Source organism: Seriola aureovittata, chromosome 5 (assembly GCF_021018895.1).
Source record: "Seriola aureovittata isolate HTS-2021-v1 ecotype China chromosome 5, ASM2101889v1, whole genome shotgun sequence".
NCBI lineage: Eukaryota > Metazoa > Chordata > Actinopteri > Carangiformes > Carangidae > Seriola > Seriola aureovittata.
The window spans coordinates 17,925,575-17,952,605 of record NC_079368.1 but is presented as its reverse complement, the minus strand read 5'-3'; the positions used below and the strand labels follow the sequence as shown (position 1 = coordinate 17,952,605).

General features: G+C 41.1%; 1 protein-coding gene across 2 annotated transcripts in view; it reads left to right on the top strand.

Annotated features, from left to right (window-relative positions):
- Window positions 1-3,094: 3,094 nt before the first annotated feature.
- Window positions 3,095-27,031, top strand: part of bmp2k (BMP2 inducible kinase) — a 60,801-nt gene continuing 36,864 nt past the window's right edge. The window contains exons 1-4 of one of the 2 annotated variants that reach the window (XM_056376940.1): window positions 3,095-4,124; window positions 22,832-22,950; window positions 24,473-24,578; window positions 25,542-25,684. In XM_056376940.1, coding sequence (XP_056232915.1) covers window positions 3,974-4,124; window positions 22,832-22,950; window positions 24,473-24,578; window positions 25,542-25,684 — 519 coding nt within the window. In that variant the 5' untranslated portion in view covers window positions 3,095-3,973. The remainder of the gene's footprint in view (window positions 4,125-22,831; window positions 22,951-24,472; window positions 24,579-25,541; window positions 25,685-27,031) is intronic. The other variant, XM_056376939.1, reaches the window with a different exon arrangement.

The following is a 27,031-nucleotide window of genomic DNA, read 5'->3' as shown; positions in this document are numbered from 1 at the left end:
TTGTTCATTTTTCTCATGCCCTTAACGTTATATTCCTGCTACAGGGACCGATAGCTTTGTTGTGTTAGCCTACTAGTGAAGGCCTGTGTAATCCATTACTGCGGTTCTTTATATCAGACTGTATGAAGCCTGTAATGTGTGGCTGTGTCTTCTGTGACAGTGTGTGCTCTCATAGTTGTGTGGAGGCCCAGCAGCGCTCCAGTAAAGAAAAATGAAACTCGCAGGGGAACGCGAGGAAATGTAGGCCAAGTTCATCCGTGCTCGCTGCGCTCCAGACTCCAAACTGGTGTGTGATGCCAAGTGTAAAGTATAACAGACCAGAATTCAAGAGCAGAGCTTTTATCCCTCCTGACATGACTCCAGGAAGTGTAAGCTTGTCTGTGAATTTCCCCAATTATATTCTTCCAATGTGAAAAGTCTCCATTCATAAACTGGACTGCCATTCAGAAGTACAGTACAGACCAGCACTGCATTCTGCCTTCCTAACACTCTACTGCTTCACTGTGTGAGAGGAGGAAGGCAGACTGCATGCAATGCTGATAGTAGGGAATATTGAATACGCAGAGATTTCACCAAAATCTTTAACAGTTGATTTCCCTCCTTGAATTTTCCCTTTATGTTTCCATGAAGCTGCAAAATCTTGCATGCACCAAAAAGCATCTCTTTTTCCATGTCTTTAGGTTTAGCAAACACTTATCTACATTGTATAAGTGTATATGTAAGTATATTTTTGTGGGACTCTCCAGTAGGATATTGCTGAGGGTTTAAACCCTTAACATATAGTGCCCAGGTTGTTTTTCAGAGTGTTCAGACACCAGACTGGGTGCACAGTTTCATCAAACTGGAGTCAAATCTGCATGTTTTGTGCAACACTTTAGCACAAGAAGACTTGCAGGGTCCTGTACCACAGTTTGGAGACCGCTGGTTTGCCGTAAATAGCTTGTAAGTCTACTTTTTGTTATATTTGCCATTTCCGTGATGTATCAAGACAAACTTTTTCTCAAGGGCCAGTTACCTTAACCTCATCGTATCTCACCTGGTCTCATTAACAGTCAAAAAGCTTATGTTTATAAGCTAATATTTCTTCCTGTTTTAAAGGTTTCTTGTTTGTTTGTTTTGAACTGTTGGTATGATCTGGTTTTGTATTTTAACCGCCCATTAGAAGACGTCCCTTGGCTGGAGGTCCTCCAGGAGGTCAGAGGTCAGTCCAGGAGCTGGATACATTTTTTGCTCAAAGACACTCCAGCAGACTTGATACTTGCATCTACTTGCTGGATGATGTTTCTGGGTATTCAAACACCAACAGGTGGCAGTATATACCTGACAGACAGTGAGACAACAATAAGTGTGTCAGAGAGGAAAGATTCCCCCCTGCAGAAACAGGATGTGTCCAGACATGGGGGTTTATACAGTCATGTGATCCCGCTCCGCTCCTCCTCATCTCTTATGTAATCCCCATCACAGCCATGTGCTCCCCCAATAACCACTGACCTGAATATGCTAATTGTGACCAGTTATCCACAGAAGTAGACATTTTCCACCTCTAGCAGCTGATGTGTACATGGCAGAGGTGACTTTTTGGTGATGCTGCATGATTTAGACGGTGAAGGAATGCAGTCTGCAGAATAATGTGGCGGATTTTCCAGCCTACACACATGCCTTTGTTCACAAAGCCTGTAGGCAGCTGTCACACGACTTCCTCACTGGCACGGTCTGGTGAAAAATTACATTGTTTTTTCCACTGCAGATGATCATTAAAATTGAAGGGAGTGTCGAGAGATCAATTCATGCATACTGAGGAAGTAACAGCCAAAACCCTTCCTTAAAAAAAGATGAGCAATGTTTTACAGCCAGAACAAAGACACCGATGAAGATACAGCTTTGATTTTTATTAATGAACAGAATGATAAATGTGAATTGGCACAACATATTACTCCAGACTAGCCTGAGGTTTGTTTATTTCTCCATGCACTGCATTCTTTCCAGCCTGTTTTGTGTTCTCCTTCCTCAACCAAACTGCTGTCTGTCTGTCACTGACGCCGCCCCATTATAGATGAGCATTGTCTGGGTGCTTCTTATGGAAGCCCATTGCCGGCAAGAAATGAAAAATAAAAACATCAAAAGTAGGGCTTACTAAATCCGAAGTTTGATTTAGTATGCTATAATTTTGACTTACTATAAAGTCAAATATATGTATATACACAGCCTACACTTGTAAGGGCCAGAGGCTCACCACATCTGATGAATTTCTCCTTTAAAAAAGTAATTATTCAAAGCTACGTTGGCTTTGGAGATACTACGAGAACTGTGAGGAACAATGGCATTATTGTGACTCACTAAGTAAGTTCTAACTTAAGTAAGTTCTAACTTAAGTAAGTCAAACTAAATAACCCAGAGATGTTAAGTTTACTTTTATGGACAAGTAGCAAAACTAGAAACTTTTCACATCTGTGAAGCTTGTGTCAGAATCTGAAAAAAACTTAATTGATTCTTACAAGGAAATTACTTTGTTACAGTTACACAACATACAGTTAGGAAAGAGGAAGTAAATAAGTACAACCAAAAAAAAAAAAAAAAGGCCAGTCCTATGTAACATTAGTATACAACAGGTTCATGGTCCTGTCTACTCTGGTAGTGCAGTCCACAATCTGAGTGAAAGTGGCAAGAGGCTTCATCCACTAACCTTCATACCACTCCCTGGGAGTGTAGTATGGAGGTAGCCCCGTGGCTAATGGTTCAATGTCTGAGCTGCAGAAATGTTCCACTTCTCTGCACAATCATGCTATAGCTGCACAATGGTAAGATAGGTAAGGTAAAAAGTTAAGTAACAAGTAACTGCATGTTGAAAAAAAACAGACCAGAACTCACTCTACTGGCCAGTTTAGAGAGGGTTCAGTTTACATAAATTCCTAATATGATAAAGTGTGACAAAAGAAAAATAAAAAGTTGGAAAAAGCAGGAGTGTTGTGAGTTTTAAATCACAGATAAGTTTCATTCATTTATTTTTCTTTCTTCCTGACATTAATGGGCTTCCATACATTCTCCACTTACACCAATCATAACAATAGAGGGGGGCGGGGCCACGTCATGTTAGGTTGTCACTCTCATTGGGTAAATAACAAACCACCCACTTATTTTGTAGCCTACCGTTAGAGAGTCACGAGAAGTTTAACGTTAACAAAAATGACACGGGGGGAGTGGAAATGACACAGATGAACCTAACGAAAACGACTTCGCCGGAGGGTTTCCGATAAGCAGCGGACGCTTACTTGTGCCAGACTCGGGTTCCTACTTTGTTAGCCCACCTGCACCCGGGGTGGCTCGTTTCGTAGAGGAACCGCTGCGGCTGTTCGGGAAGCTCGATAGCTGCTAACCACTGCAGCTAGCGAGCTAACTAGCCACTTTCGCCCGAGTGAAGTGAACAAGTCGCGGTGAAGCTAACAACGCCGAGGCTGCTTTTGGAGGGTTATCGGGCTGGATATAAACCCAGGAGGGATTTCTTGCCGCCGGAGGAGGTGTTATCAAAACCGGTGCCAGCTGCATTGTTGTGCTTATCCCCTGCCCTCTTTTCATTGTTGGCGGAGCGTCCTGACTGCACACCGCGGAGCCCATGCACGCTAGCAACGGCTGCAGCCAGCTAGCGTGATGTGTCACATTGGCTGACGAACCTATCACACTTTTTGTTTTTGACCATTTGTGAGTGGATGCTGTCAGTGGTACGGACTTTGGGAGACCGACGGGTGTTGTATCATCCCACTGTGACGCCTGTATATTAACTGTACTTTCATGTCGTGTCACCCGTCAGCAAGTAGTCCCTCCAGAAGAACCAGACGCGGAGCATGCAGGAGAAGAAAAGATTTAAGATAAGTAGATAGGGGACGTCGGACACTACCGAGTTTAATTGGACTGTGCGGCTAATTTAGAACCAAACAGGGATTGCATTTGGTGGGCGGACTGAAAGAGAAACTAAAGGATGAAGAAGTTTTCCAGAATGCCAAAGTCCGAAAGCGGCGGGCTCGGAGGGGCGTCCGGGTCCGGCTCCAGCTCCGGAGTCAGCAGCTACTTCGGGAAAGTGTTTGCAGTCGGCCGGTATCAAGTCACCGTGGAAGAGCTTATTGCCGAAGGTATGCATAGTAGCTAAACATTTCAGTACGTGTGCTGTAAGACTTAGCTCCCACAAACCGCCCCAATATTTTCTGGGACACACCCGTCATCCTCTGTTATGAGAGAGTAACTCTCACTGACACAGCAGTGAGACAGCTTTGTTCCTTTTATGGGGTTGGTAATTGGTGTGCAGTAAAAACCTTTTTCCCCCTAAACATCTGCTTATTTCCAAAGAAATTATCTTCAGAGCGTTTGAAATAGGTCGCTCCCCTCTTCCAGGCAATGGGCGCTTAAACTGGGACAACAGGGATTTGGTACATGGCTTGAATTAAAACTTGTAACTTTCCCCTATACAGCTGTAGTTGACATCCTGCTTCAGCTGCTCTGGGAGGGTGGGCGGGGGGTGCCCCGAGGATAACAACGGTCCAAGCCTCCTGTGTCAACATACAGCATGTAAAGATCCAGCCATTAAAAAAAACACTTTGTCCAACATGTCCTGGTTCAACAAGTTTTTCTGAAGTTTGCTTTGGTCCCTTGAGGATTACTTTAGGGAATATAAAAAGTTTTACTCTCTCTAGTTGTTGAAATCTACAAAGACTGATTTCTTCATAGACTTGCTGACAGATACTGTAGTTTTGTGTCAACATATAATGATTTAATTCCATTGCAATATTTAAACAAATAGCAGCAGTTCTTGCTGGATTAAGACTTAAAGGGATGGCTTGTGCAATGGCTGTGCCTGCAGCTCTTGAGGATGTCCACAGGCTTCTTGGAAATATTGGAAATTTCCTTCAAGGCTTACTGTTACAAAACCTTGTGTTTAAAAAGAAATGTTGAAATGAGAAACTCCTCTATGCACAGTCTGCCAGACAAGCAGAAAATGAGGAAGTGTGGAGGAAAACACGTTTTTACAAAGCAGATGTTCTTTCACAAATGATTAAGTGGTTATCACGGCATATTAACTGGAAAAAGAGCCCCTGCTAGCCCTTCTTACCTATTTATTTGTTTGGGTCATTTGTACTTGGAAGTAGTCATATTTTATGATCTTCATTACAGAATAAGGTGACACTGATGAGACATAATATTCACATATATGCTTTAGTCTGTACTGAGCACTAGAGTTTAAAGGATCCATCTGCAATGCTGGGTTACTCTTTGAAGGGATGATAGTGCTAGACACAGTTTGACATAAAAAAAAAAAAACATAAATCAACTAATTGATTACTTAAATTAGATTGCTGCTGTATGAGGATTTAGTAAGTCAGATCGGCCTAAATAATATAAACTTTGAGGAGTTCTAGTGGGTAAAAGGGAAACTATTCTCAAAAAAGTGCAGAGCTATTCCCACCTGAAACATAGAGTTAAGAGACACTATTAAATATATTTTTACCGGAGTACTAACATCATTACTGGGACGATAATTAGTCATTGTAAGTCGCATTGAGTAAAGAAGGCTAACTAAACGTTTCAGACATGAGTCAAGCATGTCTCTTGAAGTAACAACACTGTAAACAGGTTATAGTGTCAAATTTTAAACCTGATCTCCCTCACACACACACACACACACACACACACACACACACACACACACACACACACACACACACAAAAACCCTTCCTGCAAGCAGTCACGCGTCTGTGTCATCATATAATCATGTGAAGTGGCTGTGGCTGGTTTTGCTACCAGGAGCACAAGGTTACATTGTGACCTTTGCTCATCATTCTCTCCCAATGTAGGAGCTGGATGTCTCGGCCTGTCTGGGCCCGTCCAGGCTGCACTGTTAATCATATAATGGTATATTTCATTTGACATACAGTGTCTGCCGCATTTAGAAGTAGACGATAGACTCCTCACTCATTAAGGTATAAACAGCAATGTCGGTGTCTTTCAGAATGAAGTATGAGCTACTGATTTCTTAGGTGTACAATATAAGTGTAATACTTCAGTAAGATCTTGCTTAAGATAAAATAAAATGACTGCAAAGAACAATATTCTAGAAAATGCAAAAACAGGCTACATCATTACAGCTGCTCTAATACAGTAACCACAGTAAATCAGTTATTTCCTTCTAACCTACCACTTCTTCACTTGTATTCATGATGTAAATACACTAGCAGCTTCAAGATGCTTTCATACAAATATAGCACTTTATGGTGCCATGAGTGCACAGGGAGTGGAGCCCTTTACTGTGTCAGTGCTGGTTCCAGTTGCTGCTCATTCAGCAACACAGGCCCTCTAACCACCAACCGACTGCTGCTGATTCTTCGTTGAGGTTTTGGGTAACCAGCAAATCATTTGGAGGTCTTGATCTATTTAAAGACCTACTTGGCTGGTGAAGTGATAGAAATGTTAGGATAAATTTCGGATTTACCTGCTATTGTGGCCTAGAGACCACCAGAGAACATTTGAGGTGACATTTGAACTCAGATACACGGTCTGTAACCGCAGTTGTCCCGAACTGTATCAGTGTGTTTTAGAAAAGAAAACAAACCACAAGGTGAAGTTTTATGTGTAAAAAGAAACTGGTGTTGTTTGGTAAGTCCTCCTCAGAAAGTTTTGTATGACAAAATCAGTCGAGCCAAAAGCAAAGTGTGAATTGTTATATTGAACTCTTTCTTTCTGTGTTCTCAATCGTGACTTGAGATCAAATAAGGAAAATTGCATCATTCAGTTTCAGGGTCCATTTTGTGTTTTTCATAAAGGACATCCAAGGTGGTTAACCAGCACGCACAGGCTTGCCCGGGCTGACAAACCTGCTGCTGGGACAGTGGGTCACTTGTGTGACTGATGTCTAGGTACAGAATGGATCATGTGATGTTTTCGAGAGGCTCATCTCCCACTCCCTTATTCAACTGTTATCCAGCAGCTGTGCCAGTTTAATGAAAATCATGAGACTCCCGTAAAGCCAAACACACAGCTATAGTTCGCTACTCAGGTATCTGTCTTCAAACCAGTACGAACATCACAATCTCTTCTAAATATTTTGAAAATTAAACTTGTATCAAGCTTAAAAGTTCTCTTGACACCATATAGTTAGATGTTTTTTTCCAGTGATATATCTGCAGAGCTGGACAGTTCTTACATTGAGTAGGAACATAGTCATTTCCGTCCACTCCTCTTTAGCCTCTGTGGTTTCTCTTGAGGTCTATCTGTTGCTGTCTCCAGGAGGAACACAGAGATGACGCGAAGGAACAGGATGCATCTGCGAGCATGTCACCATTTATCCACAAACTCTTATTGTACGGGGTTCCTTGTTAGGGTTTGGAAATTCTGGGGATGTGTAGAAATTAATTTGATGGATTAGGGGTTTGGAAAAGTTTGGTAGTTCAATCAGCCATACAGAGTTTGGCGACGTCATACTAGACGCATGCTAGAACTGTTAATTCTTGACCCACTGTCTTTATGCACACGTCTTGTTGTGAAGAATAATTTTGGTTTATATGAAAGGACCGTGCTCTCAGATTCTCCCTCTGCTCACATACATGTTCGTTATCCGACCCCTGAATTTTTATTTAATCAAGTAAAAGCGCCTTTCATTTCGGAGGAAACATGGCCAAGATTTCTGCTAATTGCACCTCTATTTGTTTTGTTTAGGGTCCTTTTTTTAAAAAGGTCAGTATTAGCAGCATACAGACTGTTCCTAGCCTGATTGCTCTGTACCTGCAGTTGGAATATTTCATTAAGCCGTTTGCTGAGCAGCCAGTAAACATTAAACAGATAACTGTCTCTGGAACATGTCTTGTTGTCAGATTAACTTGCATAATAGCCCTTATGTCACTTTTATTTATTCACCAGACCACGGCCGCAACATGACTGCTGTTCCTACCTGACACTGTAGGTACAAGGCAACAGTTCATGTTTGCATGTGTTGGTAAATTCTGGGTTAAATGTCACTGCTTCTTTCTAATTAACAGGAAGGACCATGGCTCAGTGGTTTAATTTCCAATGTTTGCAGTTTTACAAGCACGTTAACAGCAAGGTTATAATTCATCACCGCCTCGTCTAATTAGGGTCACCTCCATCTTCTAAGCATCAGAGATTTGCAGACTTTGTGCCTCAAAGTTGTTCCCTGTGTTCTTTATACATCTTTTCAACCTCCTTCATATTGAAATCAACAATCACTCTCAGCTGACTTGTCCTCTCGGGATTGTCTGTGCGTTTTAAGTGACGCATGTTTGTCACAAAACAAAAAGCTTTTGCTCTGAACATGCTGCTTTCACGTAAAATCACCCAATTGCTTGTTGTCAGTAAAATCTTGAAATGATTACACCGGGGTGTATTATGACACTGTATGAGTAACAGACCGAAGAGATGAGAGCAGTGTGAGATTTTCAGCCTTGGTTGCAGGGACTCCCTGACCACGACAAGCCACAGATCATGTAAACAGGAGAACTGCAAACACTGTTTCCATGCAAACAGCTGCTGTGTTCACAGTGAACACGTGGCTTTTTCACCTTGTCCTTTGCCACTTGTGATCTGGACGGACGCCATGCGTTCACCAAACAAGCTTTTGGCCTCTGCACTACTAGAAATTTACAGAACAAATTTACCAGTACAAATGTTGTTACAGTTGAATTTATTTCACTTGATACAATGAAAGAGTTTGATAAGCTCTTGTTAATTTCATGAGCAGAGTTTGTGTTGAATATAATGAATGAGCTAAAAGTTAAGTAAATATACTCTAGATATCTGCTGCCTATTTGTTCTGACAGTTTAGATAAAATTTACAGCTGACTGATATGGTTGAAATCAGTATCATGGTATTACTAACAACATTTTTCCAAGATGGAGTGACTGAATACCATATTCCAACAGCATTGCGCTGAAACAACACGAGATAAGATTTTACAACTCTTGAAAGCCACAGTTGTTTCCTCTTGCTAGAATTTGATTGGCCAACACAGCATCTTGCTGGATGGCATCACATTGCTTTGTGTCAAAGTTGAGCTAAGTCTAACTTTTTCTTTGGATAAAAACCTGGACGTGCTATTTATTTTTTGTTGGTTTGCTCAAAAGAAGAAAGAGGCATTTTTGTCAAACCCAGTGCTGCTGTTTGTCTGAACTCAGTGTCGAAGCTTCTGCAATTATGTTTATAACTCTCCAGCTCAGATTTTCCCACCAATTATCACCTATCTATAAACAAAAGTATTGAAAATAACGTATAGTGATCAAACTGATGCTCGGTGCATTCAATACATCTTTTTTAAATTAATGAATTGAATGACTCATTTTTTAATTATTTTTTGCTTGGACAGCTACATTTTGTGAAACAATAATGATGAATGAATATTGAAATGAATGAATATGAATAAATGAAATTAAAATGTTATAATCACGCAGACCTGAGGAGGATAAATGCCTTTTGCAAACATCAAAATGCGTTTGATTTTCTTGAAGCACACACACACACATAAACACTATAATTTGATTGAAACAAGTGCAGGTCTAATTGCTTTGCTTCCTCTTCATAATGTTTTCTTGAATGACCCAATTGATCCTGCCTCTTTTCCAGGGCAGGGCGGTGAGACTGCATCCCATCTACATTATTAGCATACTGTACTGGTGATGAATAGGCACATTGTGCCCCTTTGTTGTCTTATTCTAGCACCCGAGAAAGAATGCTGGTACGATGCAGCACTTGGTCCCGTGATGGGTATCGGTGCCTTTGTGCTTGCTCATTGAGGCCTTCTGTATCTGCCTCTCTGCGTTGCCGCCCCTCCCCTCTTTGTGAAACTGCAAATGAATGATTTTCTAACAATTCATCATCGCCTGATCTGAGGAGGGTGCCGAGCCAAATGTGGGTGTGAACTCGGGTCATATGGAGACTCCAAACAGAAGGATGTTAATGTGGAAGTCCACTTCAGCGTTTCACTTCAGTGGATTTATCAGCACTTCATGTTTGAGATGCACATGTCATTACAACTGAATTTAGTGGGTTCAAACAGTTGATGCAGCATAATTTCAAGTTCAAATTGAATACAGCAATGCACCAAGATATCATTCTTCTCTCGTGTCAAAGTTTTTTTTTTATGAATGAAATTATTTAGTTGCAATGAGGACAGCTTTTATGAATGTGCTTGCAGATCTGTGTTTGTAAGTAACTCAGAGTTTTCATAACTCCTCATCTTTAGGTGAACTTGGTTCAGAGGTTCGTCTGAGAATAAGGATGAGTATACTTGGGAACTGTATGTATTGTTGGGAAATGTACTAGTATTCTAGTATTTACACTGGTCTTTGTCGTCTAAGACTGTTTAGCAGACTGGACAGTTGTTATCAGACCAGTGTTTTTGTTTTCTTGTGGACAGTAAGTTAATTTCTATTCTGCCAGTTTCTTCACCAGTCAGTCAGAGCTTGTCAAAACAAAACAAAACAAAACAGCTTGCAAATGTGATATTTTGACGTCAACAGGGAAATTAATATTTGATTACCATATTATTTGTGTTGAACAATAAATTATAAATGCCAATATATTGCTCAGGCCTGTTAATAAGCCATCATGACCTGGGATAGAAATAAACCATGTTTCCTGGCCTGCTCCTAGACACGGTCAGTTTTTCCAGAGAGACTAAGTGCAGGTTTGAAACTGATCATAGGCTTATGTGAACACACTTGACTGCATGACAGTGACTCGTGCATGACTACACTTGATTGCATGACGAGTCAGAAGTGATGAGTGATTGCCTCAGTCGTAATGACTGAGGCTGTTGGCACATGTAAACAAGTTGGTGCTAACATGTCACTGTGGTCTGTCATAGGTGCATTGCTCTAATGTAGGAGCGTATCATTCTTCAAGTGTTTATAAAAATTATAAAAACTTGTGGCTAGATCTCTGTCTACATTTGGTAGACATATGTGAAGTATCTAAACTCTGGTCCTGAATTGTCGGTTTCCTGCATGATTCAGACCAGGTGTGGCAGTTAAAGAGCTACACCTGGTCTGTGAGATCAAGGTTAAAGTGTAAATCTACACTGACTCACATATGGCAGGAAAACAACTTATCTACACCCTAAAATTGTACTTCTGCTTTTACATGTTGCTGTACAGAAGCTATGGTGAGTTCCACATAGGCTCCACCTGTTGACTTTCTCACCACATTGTTGTGCGTACTTTTCAACACAAAGTATGGTAGTGGTTGGACTATGGTTTAAAACTTGATAATTGACACTGTATTCACAAACTGTTAATAAGTATCTTCATAGGTCAAGTTGGGCAATGTTGGTGGTGTAAACTTGCAACTACATTTTGAGTTAGGGAAAAATGAAAATTGCCTTGAAGGAAGGTTGTGCAACCCTGCTCTATATCAACTTCACTAAACTAGCACATGGAATACCGAGAAGGAACTGCGAAGTGGTTCATGCAGGCTAATCAGTGTTATGTGATGTTTGCTTAGTTCTGAAGAAGTTAATGTAAACTCTTCCACTTAACTACAGTCACTAAAGACCCATTGTTGAGTCAGAACTAACCACACTGGTCAAATTTGTAGTTGGACTTGGACTGACACCCACCCATCCTTGCATTAATATTGCTTGAATGTAGTGTCATAGTGACTGTCATTGCAGTTTGGGAGTCTGCTTCAACATTATGCTTCTGCTGTTCTATATAGTGAAGAGGAGTATAAGAAAAGCAGGGATGATTGCACATGCTCCGTTTATTTGTTTTCAGCATTTTCTCATTAGGTTTCCAAAGATGCTCTTGTTCCTTAATCTTTTTGACCTTTTCCCCCAGTGTGATGGGTGCTGTGTTCTTTGTTTCAAATGGGCTTTCTTAGATATTTAATTCAGAGCACATATCAGAGGAAATTAATGTTCCTAAACATGTTTTCTGTTTAATGGATAGTTCATCTTTTTAAGAAGTTTAAAAAAAAAAAAAGAGCACCAGGAAAAACAAGGACAAAAAGAGGGCAACTTTTTCCCTCCTCCTTTTGTATTTGTCAGGATGATGTTGAACTTGGACTTCTTTCTCACAGCTGCCCCTCATTTTCACCCCCATGTTTCCTTCTCCTTGTGCAGCACCTCTGTCTCATTCCCGATTTCATCTTAAAGCCTCCAAAGCACAGCCACTTGTGTCTGTCAGTTCAGTTGTAAACACTGTTGAGGTAAGATGTATGAGAGCTGACTGCCAGAACCTTCCAGCGCACTAAGCCCAGGATGAAAAAAACATATACAGTCATCGCCGCACCTCCTCATATTACCTTTTATGGACTTGCTTCTTAGAAAGACTTTTCTTTACCCACTTGCATCTGTCTTTTTAAAGTGCTCTGCATCTTTCACCTGAGTCATGGTAGAAATTAGATTAATTGCATTGAAGGCTCCTGTGATTTACACACAGGTCAGAGTGGAGGAATGAAAACTGAGTAAGGAGGGGGAGTTGTTGTCCAGGTTGATATTTTCATGAGGCATACAACAAAGTGTTCTTCAGTGGTATTTGCAGTTACCACTTGCCAGGCAGGAGTTATGGTGTACACCAGAATTGAGGTGTGTGTCGTGAGGGAGACGGGTCAGTTAGATTTGTGGTGGTTAAAGTAAAGCTGACAGGGCATTACTCAAAGCTCTTCTTTCAGCTTGTCTTTGCTTCCTAACCAATATCTCCTTCACTGCCACTGCTACTTTGCTGTTTGATATTTCTTGTGGCTCTTCTCAATGTGCTTCAACAGACAGGATTGTTAGTTGATTTGACTCATTTGATCATAGGCCTCTAGAAAGGTTTGACTGATATATTGGACTGACTTACTGCCCTGACAGCAGCAAGACCTAAGAATGACTCAGTTCGTCTGTCAAACCTTTTGATCCAGTGCTAAGCCGCGTTTCCACCGCACAAACTTTCCCCAGGAACCAGGAACCTTTTGAGGAACTATGCACGTTTCCACTGCAGGAACCAGGGTCTAAATTTAGTTCCGGGGTAATTCCGGATCGCAATTTGTCCCGTATTTTCCTTCCGTGGTATGTTCTCAAAGTGCTGTGAATAATGTAATGTAAGGTAATGATTTTGTGTAATCTTCTCGGGACTTTAGGTCGCTGTGGAAACGCAGACAACAATGGGCCACAGGAACAAAATGTTAGATCTCGAAACAGTCCTGCTCAGGTATTGAGGTATACTATATTATTGTGGGGTGGCTGGACTTTCCAGTCAGATATTATGAAAATCGTTGCATATGGAGGGAAATACGTGATATTCGTTATTATCAGATATTCAATATTATCAAATACTGACCGAAACCTACTGCCAGATCTTGACTCTTAACCTTTCACTTTGATAGATGACGAGGTATCTCAGAAACAAATGGCCGGATGTCCATGAATTTTGCTTTCTGTCTGTCCTTCAGCCTCAGAGGATGTGACCCTCTGACCTTTTTTGTAGTAAACAAGTTTTCACATCTATACAATAAGGCTACTGGCATGTGTCAGTTCCAGCACAGCGCAGTCGTATACTGAAAACTGGCATTAAATGTCCGGTGAGATTTGTAATCTTGTTCACTTGCTCTTAAATCAGATAGTAGGACTTTAATTTATATATGGCAAGTTTTTATAGATCTTAGACCAAATTTAATTTTGTTGAAAAACTTTTGTATTCCTAAAAGTAAAGTCTCAATAAAAGCAGTATTGGTAGCAAACCTCATTCATAGCTACGCTATACCAAAGTCTTATGGCCACGTTTATGCATAGTGTTGCATCATCTAGAGGGCAAATTACAGTGAAACTATATGAAATTTGCAAAGCTACGCATGGAGTAATCCCTTTTTTCCCTTCCCCATGACCACCATGCTGCAACCAAACAGCTTTACATATTTTTTTACTTTATATCAGAACTTCATCACAGGAAAGAAAATAGGTTGGCAGAAGTTGTTCATGCAATGCTGTCGCGCTCAAACTCAGCACTAGTACTGAACAGATGTATGAGCCACTTGCCGGCTGAAAGTGACCCCTCCACTGTGAGGGAGAGCTGTGTGATACTGAATACAGAGCTGATGTACCTGTAGCTGGGATGAAGGGAATCGGATCCTCTTTAAACCTTTTGATAAGACGCTGTTTGAAGAAGTGAGTATTCTTACAAGAATACAACGTTCCCTAGAGGCGATTTGAACAAAGCCTGATAAAATACTATAATAATTCATGAATCCTTCTCTAACTGGGGTTCTCCTCTGAATACTTTTGATTCCTTAAAGCCATCTATCTCCTTCAGTGAAGACTTTGACAACTTCATGACTCCCTTATCAGTACTGATAGATAAATCTTAATCAATATGTCAGGTACATTCTAGACTCTGTACAGTTAAAGTGAAATGTGCGTGTCCTCAAACTCTAAAACGTTGCTTATGACCAAGTCACACTTCAAGATGTTGGAGCATTTGCCAGATTGAGGTTGTCAGCTGTCCGTCCCCCCCGAATGCACCTTTCATTCATTTTAGTTCATCCCGCTGCCTCCTCTGTGTTCTGACAGAGTGTCACCTTCACCTCTAAAAGTTTAAAAATATCTGACCTGAACCGACCTCGGTTATCTCCTTGCCACAGCCATTCATACTAGACTTTACTGGAAGAGGAAACTTGGATGATAAAGTTTTGTAGAATTTCCATTTTGGTAAGGTTAACCAGTAAAGAGATGAGTGTTAATTAATCAGACAGCGTTATCTTTGCTTATGTTTTTATACAAAAACTTGACACATTACTTAAGTAAATAATTAAGTTGCTGTAAATTTAGAGTCAGAATTCATATATTTTCAGATGAGCTGTATCTTTATCTATCAAAAAAGCCAAGGCAGCTTTTCTACCTTGAAAGGTCCAGAAAATATAACAAGGTGGTGTGGTGCTCTGTCAGGAAAAACCTCACAGAGTGCAGAATCTCTCAACTACTCGCTAAAAGCAAGTGCACGTCTATTTTTAGGCCGACAACCTATGCCACTGATGCTTTTCTGAGTGTTGCGTTAGTGTAACTTTTGAGGACTCCAGTGAAACAGATTAAGCAGTGCTCCTAACAGTCACTAGCCCAAAGTGGGTTACAAGGGCTCGATGTTTGCAAACTGTGAAGAATGTGAAAAACCTCAGGTTGGATGGTCTACATTTGAACTGTAGATGAAAATAAGACATCCCAACCTTCCTATCTGTTCCTAGTATGAAAGTGAAACATGTGCATGCAGCCGCCTTGACTTATTTGATCTAACTTCAGTTTCATACTTACCAAATAGCACGTTTGGCCGCGACATTTATCAGCCACAGAACAAAAGCCCTTCCCGCATTAGACTGTATAATACCAAATCTCAAAGGATTTGTTAAAGCGCTGGGGATCAAAAAGTCATTATTGGTAATTAGCAGGAGCAGCTGGCACAGTATGGCAAACTGGCAAAGACCTTGAAGCCACTTACTACTGTGGAAAAATGGCACCTGTTAGTCCAGAAGAAGAATGCACTTCCAGATCAACAACTGAAGGTGTTATAGCCTTTAGTCAAGGCAACTGAATTCGAACATTGTTTCCCTGAATGTAACAAGAACCATCTGAAAAAACTTTATTTTGGATTAGGTTTGGTGTCAGCTTCTGTTTTGTTGATCATTTTATCTTGAAAAGAGTTTTTTTTTTTTTTTTTTTTTTTTTTTTCTTTTCTTTTTTCTCCCGAAATCAAAGTAGGTCGGCCTGTTTTTGTTGGAACATCTTATGCTGCAACCGAGCTGTTGGAAAAGAAAATATTTCAGTGATTATACACTTATCACAGTAATAAACTATAATCAGACTGGATCAGAAATGTAGGTTCAATGTATGGCTGCTATACTGTCATGTGTGTGTTAATTTATTTATTTATTTATTCTGTCTCTTGGTGTTTTATTTGGGAATACTACTGCTGAAGTGTTTTCACACTATTCATTTGCAACTTTTGGTGGGTGCTCCTTTTGAGGGTTTACCCAAAGGTGGGGTGGGGGGTGGGGTGGGGTGGTATTCTTAAGAAGTAGCCCTAACTTGAGGGGAAGCTGGGTAAGAACGCCAAGAGAAGATTTGCAGGCAAAAAGACGGCTCAGAAAACGGTGAACAGCACTTGTACTGCCTGATTTCTCATTTGAATCATTTCAAGTAGAAAAATGTTATTCATATAATGGAAAGGTCAGATTGACACTTTTACTTATTTTAGATTTTCTGTAAGCCAATATAAAGGTGAGACATCCTTCACACTTTTTCTGTAACACAGTGTAACCACATGCAACTTTAGTAAAAGCTAATTACACTCATCTTCAAGCTTAACAACTATGAAGACTTGTAGGGGAAGTGTTGTGGGTTCATGTTAGGGAATGGGGGCCTCCAGGAGGAAATACCTCAGCCTGCTACAAATGTTCTCAAAAAGAAATGGCATTTTCCGCTCTTAAAAGCTGAAGGAGATACTTTCAATGGAACTACAATCTTAGTTTGTAGCTTTTTAACAAGCAAGCGTGATATCTTTGCTTAAGTATAAAGCTGTGGGTTTAAAAAAATAAAAAAGGCAGAATGAAACAGAGTGAGAGAGCGATGAAGAGAAAAAGACTGGTCAGAGTGCGGTCTGTTATCACAGATGACATCATACTTCAGAGGAAGAACATCTGTGCCTCTTGCTTGAACAGAAACTATAAATGTATCATCTCTGTTTGCTGCATGTTACTTAATCCTCTAATCCCCCCTCATTGAAACACTCCTCTACCACTTCTGAAGTTGTTTTTTTTTTTTTTTTTCCTTGCCCATATCACAAGGCACCCTGAGTATCTGTTTCGCAGAGGCTGTTGAGATCCTCTTTCAGGCCTCTTCCACAGGCTGTCATGTGGGCTGCCTGTGACTGTCCTAGTTAGTCAGGCTTTGCAGTGATGTCAGGGTCCCTAGCGCTGGATGCAGGGTTAGGGAAAATTCTTAAGTAATTACAGCCCTTGCTCAGTACCAGGCTTTTAATGTCAGTAACCCCCCCCCCCCCCCTTCTCCTTGGCCTGGTGAATTCGGGGTTTTCCTCCCAACTGTCATTGACAACTGACCATATCCTCACAGCAGTGAAGTGCTTCTGTCCACTCTCCACAGTGCAGCCAGCTAACAGACAAGCAGGAGGGCAGGCACAATAGCAGAGAGATGTGACTAATGGATAATGAGTACCAGAGTTAGAAAAATGCCCATCAGCAGTGCTTTAGTACACTGAATAGATTCAGTTACAAATAATAAAACTCAAGGATTGACATTCAGCTATGCTCTAATATTCATTTTTTTCTCGATATATTCCATATTTGCTGTTTAGCATAAGGCCTCCAAAATGTTTTTTTACATTACTTGTTACTTCTAAAAAGATGGAGAAGATTAAAACATTTGTAAGAAGTTTCATAGGACACTAATTAATTCATTAATCCAAGTATTTCCAAATTGCAACCACATCCAAAATGGAACGGCTATTTGAGAACATTTTCATTGGATCTTATCAATAATTAATTTTCAAAAAGCATCCAAAGGAACACTAAAAATAATCATTTGTTCAGAGTGCTTGCCTAGCCCAGTCTGCTTTTTCTTGAGCGTCTCATATTTGCATTCCCCATTCAAACACATTGTTGTGGCATCTTAATGATAATGTTTGCATTCGTGCTGCCAGTGTCAGTCAGTTGAAGACAGCTTTGTTATTGTCATCGGTTGGAGCCAACCGCTTGTACAGTGAGGGGCATTTTGTGTCGTTTAGGATTCCCTCATTTGTCCAGGAAGTTGCTATGCTGGGCACAAAGCCCCTCCAAAACAAATCATTCCATCCAGAGCCACTCAGGAGAATAATACACTCAATAGCGTACCACTTCCGTGGCTGGCATAGTCATGGGAGGCAACAAAAGGCTCAGTGTGGTGATTTAGTGAGAACCTGATCCTGGAGCATATGGCCCCAGTCAGTCCCAGAGCAGCCCAGCAGGCAGATATGAAGCATTTGGTGGGATGGCTATCTTCTCCTAACTTTCCAAAAGCCACCTCCCCTTTTGCAGCCACAGCACCAGCAGCCAGGATTGGTGAAATTGTCATTTTGTAATAACAGACAGGTAACGGCTAGTACCGGGACACACAGGAAGGGTAACATGTCAACATGGCTGGTCCAGTAAAGTGGTTGTTTTCTGAGCTGTCCCAGATGCTCAGAATGGAGAGTTTTGGAGCACCTCAGAGATGCATCCAAGACAAGAGATGAGCAGATTAATCGTTCCACTCATGGATCTCTTGGACAGGAATAATCTTTCAATCGGTACACCTTGTCATTTGGGCACTCCCAAGTGAACATGACAACAGTCTGACACACAAAATATCTTGTAGTCTGCACTAGGTATGAGGCAACACAGTGGAGGTGGATTTGGTTGTTAGGATGTAAAGTGTAGCTCCCTAGTTTGTTCAGTTTTTTGTTTTTCAGTGAAGGTTAGCAGCTCTTTTGTCTCTTGTCCATGCATGCTTAAACAGCCTGCTCTTTCCAGCCTCTTGGCCCCTTGCCCGAGCAAATGGATTTTGCCTTGTGAAATCTGTCATCCGGTCTGAGCAACCCCCACATCTTCTTGCTTACATTGCTGCCTCAAGTTTTATCTTTACTACGTCTGCATCCCACGTCTTTGTGTCAAAGCAGCACATAATGTTTGAGATTTGGACAGGATGACTCACAGGTCCTTTTTTCTTATACACCAGGGTCATAAAACAGAATCTGCATCATGTGTGATTGTGTTTCAGCCCGCAGAAAGTCTTCAGAGCTGCTGTCTTAAAAGCTGTTCTTTCACAAGACTATGTCATATGATTCAGTTTTCTGCCTCTAGTTCACTCCCACCCTCCAACCCCCCCAAGTCTCTGGATGGCTCTGCACTCCACTGCCTTGTTACAGGAAATCAATTGAAGCCCAGCCCAGCAGTTTGGAGTGACCATCAAGCTGACCTTAGCACACAGTGCAGAACAAGGCAAATCAATGAACAGCATCCAGCAGGTGTAAACAGCTCTGGCTCTTGTACTTTGTCTTGGCAGAATTTCTGTCTCTGGTTTATCTTTTTTATTTTTTTTTAAATTGCAGCAGGTCTGGCTCCATCTATACATCCATAAAAAAACATTGTCTTTTCATTCCGTTACATTATTCTGACTAATTCTGATTCCTCTTTACCACTTGCATCTGAGATATTTCACGTTGTTATAAGTCAGTTCCTGTTCCTGTGTGTGTTTTGATTTTCAGCAGCATCAACATTACGTTTTAAAAGCAGCTTGTTTTATTGTGCCACCAGCACTAGCCTGTCTTTTACACCTCCGCACCGTCGACAGCCGTGGCTGGAGGCATTGTGTTTTTCGGGTTGTCCGTTTGTCCCATTCTCGTGAGCGAGACATCTCTGTAACCCCTTGAGGGGATATCTTCAAATTTGTCACAAACATGCACTTGGACTTAAAGATGAACTGATTAGAATTTGGTGGTTAAAGGTCAAGGTCACTGCGACCTCACAACCGTCCCATTCTTGTGAAATATATTAGGAGCGCCTGCAGGGGATTTCATCACATCTGACTGGCACAAACGTTTACTTTGAACTTGAGGATGAACTGAGTAGAATTTGGTGCTCGAAGGAGAAAGGTCACTGTGACCTCACAATGGCCCTCATTTATCAATCTTGCGTGAAAACAGGCGCAGATCTGAGCGCAGAATTGGTCGTACGATAGGATACACGTGTGATTCATGAAACATTCGTATCTGACCAATCCCAGCGTACGAATGATCGGGTCTTGATAAATGCGGCGGCTGAATTCGATCGTCATTAACATGTTACGCCCTTAAATATTCCTGGTTCGGAGGCCTCGCCCACTAAGGTCAAACATGGAGAGAAGAGTTACTGGCAAAAAACGAAACTTTTCAGAGATGGAGATCGACATCCTGACATCCGAGGTGGCGCAAAATAAGGATGTGCTTTTTGGCAGTCTGAAGAGTGGGATCAAAGGAGCTCATAAAACCGCTGTGCGGAAGACGGTAACAGAGATGAGTTTGGCTCTGCAGTGCCCCCTCCTGCAGCCGCGCGCCAACACAGCTGTTTTGAAAAATAAAAGACTTGTGTGTCCCCCGGCCACCTGCCCACCACGTTTAAAAGTGATAGTTTGGCATCACAAATCACCTGTACATTTATAGAGTGATAGTTTTTGCGATTGATGAATGCGTAATCATTCATGGATGGTGCCTTCAGACGCACATGAGTGAAATCAATTGCTCCAACCAAATTTGGAAACCCAGCAATCTGGAGATCCCTGCAGTCTCTGAAAACGCGCTCACGTTTGACACGCGCGTATTGTTCCTCCAAAACGAGTAAATCTGCCATCGTTATGATTTGATAACTGTCAAAGCATCTGTTTAAATAAGGGAGTGAGTAAACATCTGACCAACCACAGTGCAACAATGATTATCTCACTAGATGCTTTTAATTGTTGTTCCAGTTGTGTCATACCCATCGGAAAAAACAAAAAACAATTACACAATTTTGCCATGAGTTAATTTGCAAACACACATTTCTGCTTGTATTTATTATTATTTCAAATTTTAATGTGCAATAATTAGATGTCATGTTAGGCTATTTAGCCTATCATATTGTTTTATTGTACAAAAAAGTGGTATCAGTAAAAAACGTGGGCTTTTTTAAAATTCAAATTTTTTTTATCTTGTTTTATTCGTTTTAAGAATCCGTTTTGATCTGTTCTAAATATGTGACTGTTTATGCTGAGGTTTGTTTTATAATTATTTTCTGCAACGCAAATCCAGACTCAGACTTGCGTACACGAGCTTAGACCTGATGTGAGATCTGATCGTAGCTTCCGCTCACGTCCAAATTGATAAATGCCGAAGCTTGCGTGGAAATGGTCGTACGCACGATTTTCTGCCGTACGTTCGTTTGATAAATGAGGGCCAATGTACGCTATGACAAAATTTCTTCACAACATTAGTCAGGTCAGACGTAGGTGTAACTGCAACTTGACTGGTTGGCGGAGTTTGTTCTAGTTTTTATTGTTTGTCTAATGTCTATATGCAGCTAACTCTGACCTTAGGACTGTCAGCAGCAGAGGTGCTAATCTAACATCTCTGTGACTTTTGATGCAACTTATCCAAAGGATGTTTTTTGAAATGAGGTAAAACACTAGATAAGACGGAATAGACTGCACTACATCCAGTCAGAATGTGCTGTCACTTTGGTGGTTCGTGGTGGTTTCTCATTTATACTATCGAGTGCTCTTCCTTGCTTTAGTATGACTTGCAGCTCTGCTGTTGCAAGCGGCCTTTTGTCTCGTTAGCTGCCTGTTTATTCCTCTGTGCTGCAAAATGGCATCAGTCACCCCATCTAATCTGATAATGTGTGCCACAGTAACTCACACTGTTGTGACAACATACAAGCAAACACTATGCTTCAGTTTGTTTATGTTTACCTGAATTTACCTGACTTTCAGGTCCGCTGTCTTCTATTTACTGTTCCCATGGGAACACAGATTTAACCTGCATGAATTATTTGTACTTGGGTTTTTTTTTGTGTTGCACTGTCCCCACATTTGTTTAAAAGTAGCTTTGATGGACTCTTCAATGACGGCTTTTGTGCCCGCTGGTCACTTTCACCTCCCTCCCCTCCTGCTCGTACCCAATCCAAATCCACGCTGTTTTTCAGATGACCTAAGGTGACTTGTAAGGGAACAAGCATGCCATTGTAGATCTCTTCTTTCTCCTCTCTGGTCGGTGGACTTTGATGCCCACCACTCAGTGACTCAGTGAACCCCGTCTAATGAGACGCAGTCCTTTCACCCAGAGATGCACACAGGACAGTGACAACAGCTACTGGCACCCAGCTAAACACCTTGGTCTCTGTCAACACGGTCTACTCCTGCAGTGTTTTCGGAAACTATTCAGACCCCTTCAGTGTTTTTACATTTTGTTATGTTGCAGTCTGAAGTTAAAATAAAAAAAAGAAATACTTTTCCTCATTAATCTACACACAATACCCTATAATGACAAAGTGAAAACAAATATTTCTCTTGATCAACTTTGAGATGTTTCTACACTTGAATTATTATTATTTTTATTTTTAGAAAACAGCTGCAACATAACGAAATGTGAAAAATATTGAATGAGTAACAGCAGAACTCCACTCACCCGTGGCAATTTCAGCTTCATATTTCATTGTTGTAAAACCTTTTTCATTTTAAAAAGCAAATTGCTTCATTCACTCCAGGATTAGACCAGTTGGAGTTTGGCCAGTGCAAACTAAATGAGCTCAGACTACTTGTCCATGAAAATGGATGGTAGTTAGCTGCTGTTAAAATATCAGCTTTTGGAGACCCTTAATAAATCTTTGATAACACTTTATTTGTTGATTTTTCGTCATTGGTTTTTAAAAGATCTGCACTTGCGTACACTGAGCAGCACAACTGGACATGAAACTGGGCAGGAAATATTTATTCATGGGATCTCAACAGATATCTTTGTGGCAAAATAAGATGTTTGGGAGGAAGATGAAACTAACCACGTGCATGTAAAGAAATGATTTATTGGCTGTGTGGATCTTAACCCTGAAATGTCTTTGCAGTTGCTGCTGTCATGAAATAATATGAGCCGAGGTTTATTTTTCATGCGAGGCAAAGAGGCAAATCTAGCAATTGTCAATTAGAAGCTTCTCCCACATAGTCCGCCTCTGTCTGAACCCTCATAACCATTACCCTATAAAATAATTTCCGTGTATGAGAAGAGTGAAGATTGCTGATGTAATGCTAACTTGTCATCTTTTGGTTTTTCCAGGAGGGTTCTCAGTGGTGTTTCTGGCTCGAACGCACAGCGGCGTCCGCTGCGCTCTCAAAAGGATGTACGTCAACAACGTCCCAGACCTGAATGTCTATAAGAGGGAGATCACTATCATGGTGAGAGCACCATCACAGTACACGCTGAAAGTTAGAGACGTTATCTCTCATCTAAGCTGAAGTCTTCCTGTTTATCTTTATTTTTAAGAGAGCTTTCATTTTGAATATGCTCACCGCACGTTAGTTTTCATTTACTCTATTATATTCCACCGTTCAGTTGCAGGGTCAAACTAATGCTTGGGTTTAGCTGCATTTCCTTCCAGTTATCTCTTGAATGGAGAACAAACTCTTAATTTGAACTTGAAGACTCTCCGTTTTCAGGTATTTAACTTAAGCACATAATTCCACTGAGCCCTCATGAAGACACGTGCTCTCATAAAACTAGATGCATATAATATCCTCATTCCATCTGCCTAACCCATCCTGTTTTCCAGCATTCCCAGTCTGGCAGGAGCAAAAATCTTTTTGGCTGTGTGCTGAGTGACATTGTATTAATGCACCTGGCCCACTGACAAATACGTTTGATCTATCAGTTATATATTCTCATTTATTCTGTAACCTACCAGACATATAGGACTTGCACAACAGCAGATGTCTCGTCTTGACCGTTTGACCCCAGTGTGTCAGTGAACAGCTCATTCTGAGCTGTTTGGCCAGCTTTGTGTGTGTCTGTTGACTGCTTCATCTGCTGGAACAATGTGTAATACTCACCCACACAGTCCCATACACACACAGCTGACCTTAAACATCGACAGTTCTGGCCTTTTGGGACGTTGCCTTAGGTGTGTCGCTTTCCACAGCACACAGCAGTCTTCTGGTCTCGTGCTGTGTTTCAACAACCAACGACCACAAACACTTTAATCCAGTGAATCAATCAAGTTAAGAAAGATTAGTGGAGTTAAGAGATCAGCATGGCGTAAGAACATGAAAGAATACAAAACGCATTCTTGCCACACAGTAGCTTGACTGCAAAGCTGAGGCTGGACTGAGTTCAGCTGGATGTTGAACTGCTTGGGATGTCTTCTCTAAGGATGTAATCACCAGCAGTTTTTCTTTTTTGAGCGTTTGATTATTTGGATGTGGTTTTCACAGATTTACGCTGCTATCTTTATTCTTTCTGGTGGACTGCAACTTTTATGCAATGTTTAACTCCTCTAACATGACTGACTGTTCTGTCCGCTTTAATGCAGTTTACATCTGTTGTTGATTTTACAACTTAAAAAGACATGACAGAAACAGTAGAGCTTTATTCAGGGCCGCAGTTTTTAATGCTGCTTTTTAAATTGTACTTTCAGTAGAAACTTGTCACTGCTGAACAAATACAGCAGAAACAACATGACAAGTCCAAACAGGAACACTCGTCAACATTTACTGAAATGGGCAATAGTGCATTTAAGCAATCCATGTATGTACTTTGTATTTGTGCTTTGTGTAGTGGGACCTATGTCCTCAACAATTACATTCTGAGATTCACAGCTTCTATCTTCTTTAGTGGGGTCTTCCTTTCTTCCCGTTTAGTACATTTTTGAATTCTTTGTGTCTTTCTGTCCTGATCACTCCCATCTTTTCATGCCATTTGCAGAAGGAGCTGTCAGGCCATAAGAACATAGTCAACTACTTGGACTCCACAATCAGTGCGGTGTCGGACAGCGTCTGGGAGGTCCTGATCCTCATGGAGTATTGTAAAGGTGTGGCCTCTTTGTTTTTAAAATACACACATGACATGACCACCATGTGTCAGATTCATTAAGGTTGTGTTGTTTCTGATGTAATATTTGTGACTGCTGATTGTTACTTGGGTCAGGCTTTGTTAGGATTACTGGGACATTTTTTCATATTTTTTTTCTTGCAAATTTGAGTTTTTTCTTTCATTTTTTCATTGCCTTTTTGGAAGTTACAGCAACGCCTGCCAAAAAAGAAGCCAACTTTATTTTGTGCACATTGATTAATAGATCAATTCTAGCATTCACCAGCTATTTACATTTAGTTTATGAGGTTAATAGTCAAAGTCGCTCATGAACAAAAGTCTGTTATTTAGTATTTTAACATATCTACTAGTTAATGCTGTGTTACTGCCCCTGTCCTCTATGTGGCCTCTCTATTGATCTCGGCTGCTCGCTGGCTCAGCTTGTCTTTTTTGGAAGGTTATTTTGAGAGGTTTTGCCCTCATTGGACAAGTTTATATGCAAACATTACTCTGGTTACTGAGAATAATCAGATTGTTAGGTGAAGCCATTACATGACTATGTGTTTAATTTATGTTAACATTTTTGACTTAATTTTCTGGTATATGTTATTCCTGAAACATTATGCTGCGTGTGAGCTAAAAGCAGAAGAAAACTGTCATGTACTCAAACAACATGGCATTTCCTTTTTTTCCAATGTTCGTGGCCTGTTGTTAAGGTTACACAAACTATAGCCTTGGCTAACTTACAGTGATGATAGCAAAAGACTAAAGCATTTAGATACTGTGTACGATATATTGAATCTTAATCAGGTCGTGTCCAACCTGAGGGCGTGAATATAAACACACTTGCACAAGATAACTGAGAGGGTCAAAACACCAAACATGTTGGCTGATGTTGGTTTCCCAGCCTGAACTGATGAGGTGTGTCGAGTCCTTAATCTGTCCTTCCACCTCTCTCCTGCAGCGGGTCAGGTGGTGAAGCAGATGAACCAGCGGTTGAACGTGGGCTTCAGTGAGGCTGAGGTCCTTCACATCTTCTGTGACACCTGTGAGGCCGTGGCCCGTCTGCACCAATGCAAGACGCCCGTCATCCACAGAGACCTAAAGGTGACGGGAAGCTTCCTCTCTTTCTTTCCTCCCTCTATCGTTCCTCTGTTTGTTGGATGGATCATTTTTTTTTGGTTATGAAGTGTCAGAAATGGCCCATCACAATTCCTGACAGCCTGTGACAGCTTCAGATTGCTTGTTTTTTCAGGCCAGCAGTTTGAGACCCAGAGACTTTCAATTTACAGAGACATTTAACAGAGAAGCACCAAGTCCTCACCTTTCAGAAGCTGCTACCAAAGACTTTGAGATATTTCTGGTTAATAAATGACCGAAATCATTTATTGCCGTCAAATAATCTGCTGAGTGACTAATCAAATAAGTGTTTAGGCATTAAGTTTAACCCTTGACAAAAAATATCAGTAAATGCAACCCCCTAAAGTGATTCCCTCAAGGAAAACACTAAAACCAATTTACTGACCTACTCTGAGTTCCTCTGTCCAATATGACAGTAGCTTGTAGATGTTAGTCTGACAGGGCAATGTTGTTGCCACACTCGCTGTCCTTAAACACCCAGCAGGTCTGAAAAGGTCTTGGAAAAAGCAAAAAAACAAATACTCCTGGAAGCAAGAGCAGGCATATAATGAGAGGTTAAAGAAAAGTGTGTCACCTACAAACTTCCTCAACAGAAACAAAAAGAAAAGATGTCTGAAAATCCCCCTAAGTGTTTGGAAATACAGTTCTGTTTGTGCAGTGCACCTCACTTCAGAACTTGTCAAAGATGTCAACAACATCAAAAGGAGGAACTTGTGGATTTGCACATTTGTCTATTACCAGCAGTAACGGCGCATGGCTGGTTTTGTTTTCACCTTGTGAGTCAATGTGTGTGTGCGCTTGTGTGTGTGTGTGTGTGTGTGTGTGTGTGTGTGTGTGTGCGTGTGTCATCCTTGCATACTGTGGTGCTGGAGACACCTACTGTAGCAGGAACCAGCACAGAGGAGGTTTTGAGAGAACATAGGTGTGGTAGAACGTCAGCGTGTTAACATGCGTCGCTGCTGGTGTGATCTCGTTGCAGGATGGCCTCTAGTTAAAGTTGACGTCAGATGTTTATAAAGTTAAGTGATTAATCTGCTTGGTCAGCAGAAAAAAGAATACTTGGGTTTCACTTCACTACTTGTTCTAACTCCTCTGCTTCCTCTTGTGCTCCCCCACTTCCTTTGCCAGCTTGTTCTTATTTCCTCCCCTTCCTCTCGGCTGATACCCCCCTGGTCTTCGCTCATCCACCTCCTTTTCCTCTTTCTCCCACACCTCCTGCTGCCAGAGCGCCCGGCTTACTCTTTGAACAGGCAACTGTAGCTGGTTCATCTTGTAATTCCTCACTAGCTTTTAGCCAACTTGATTTTTAGAGTA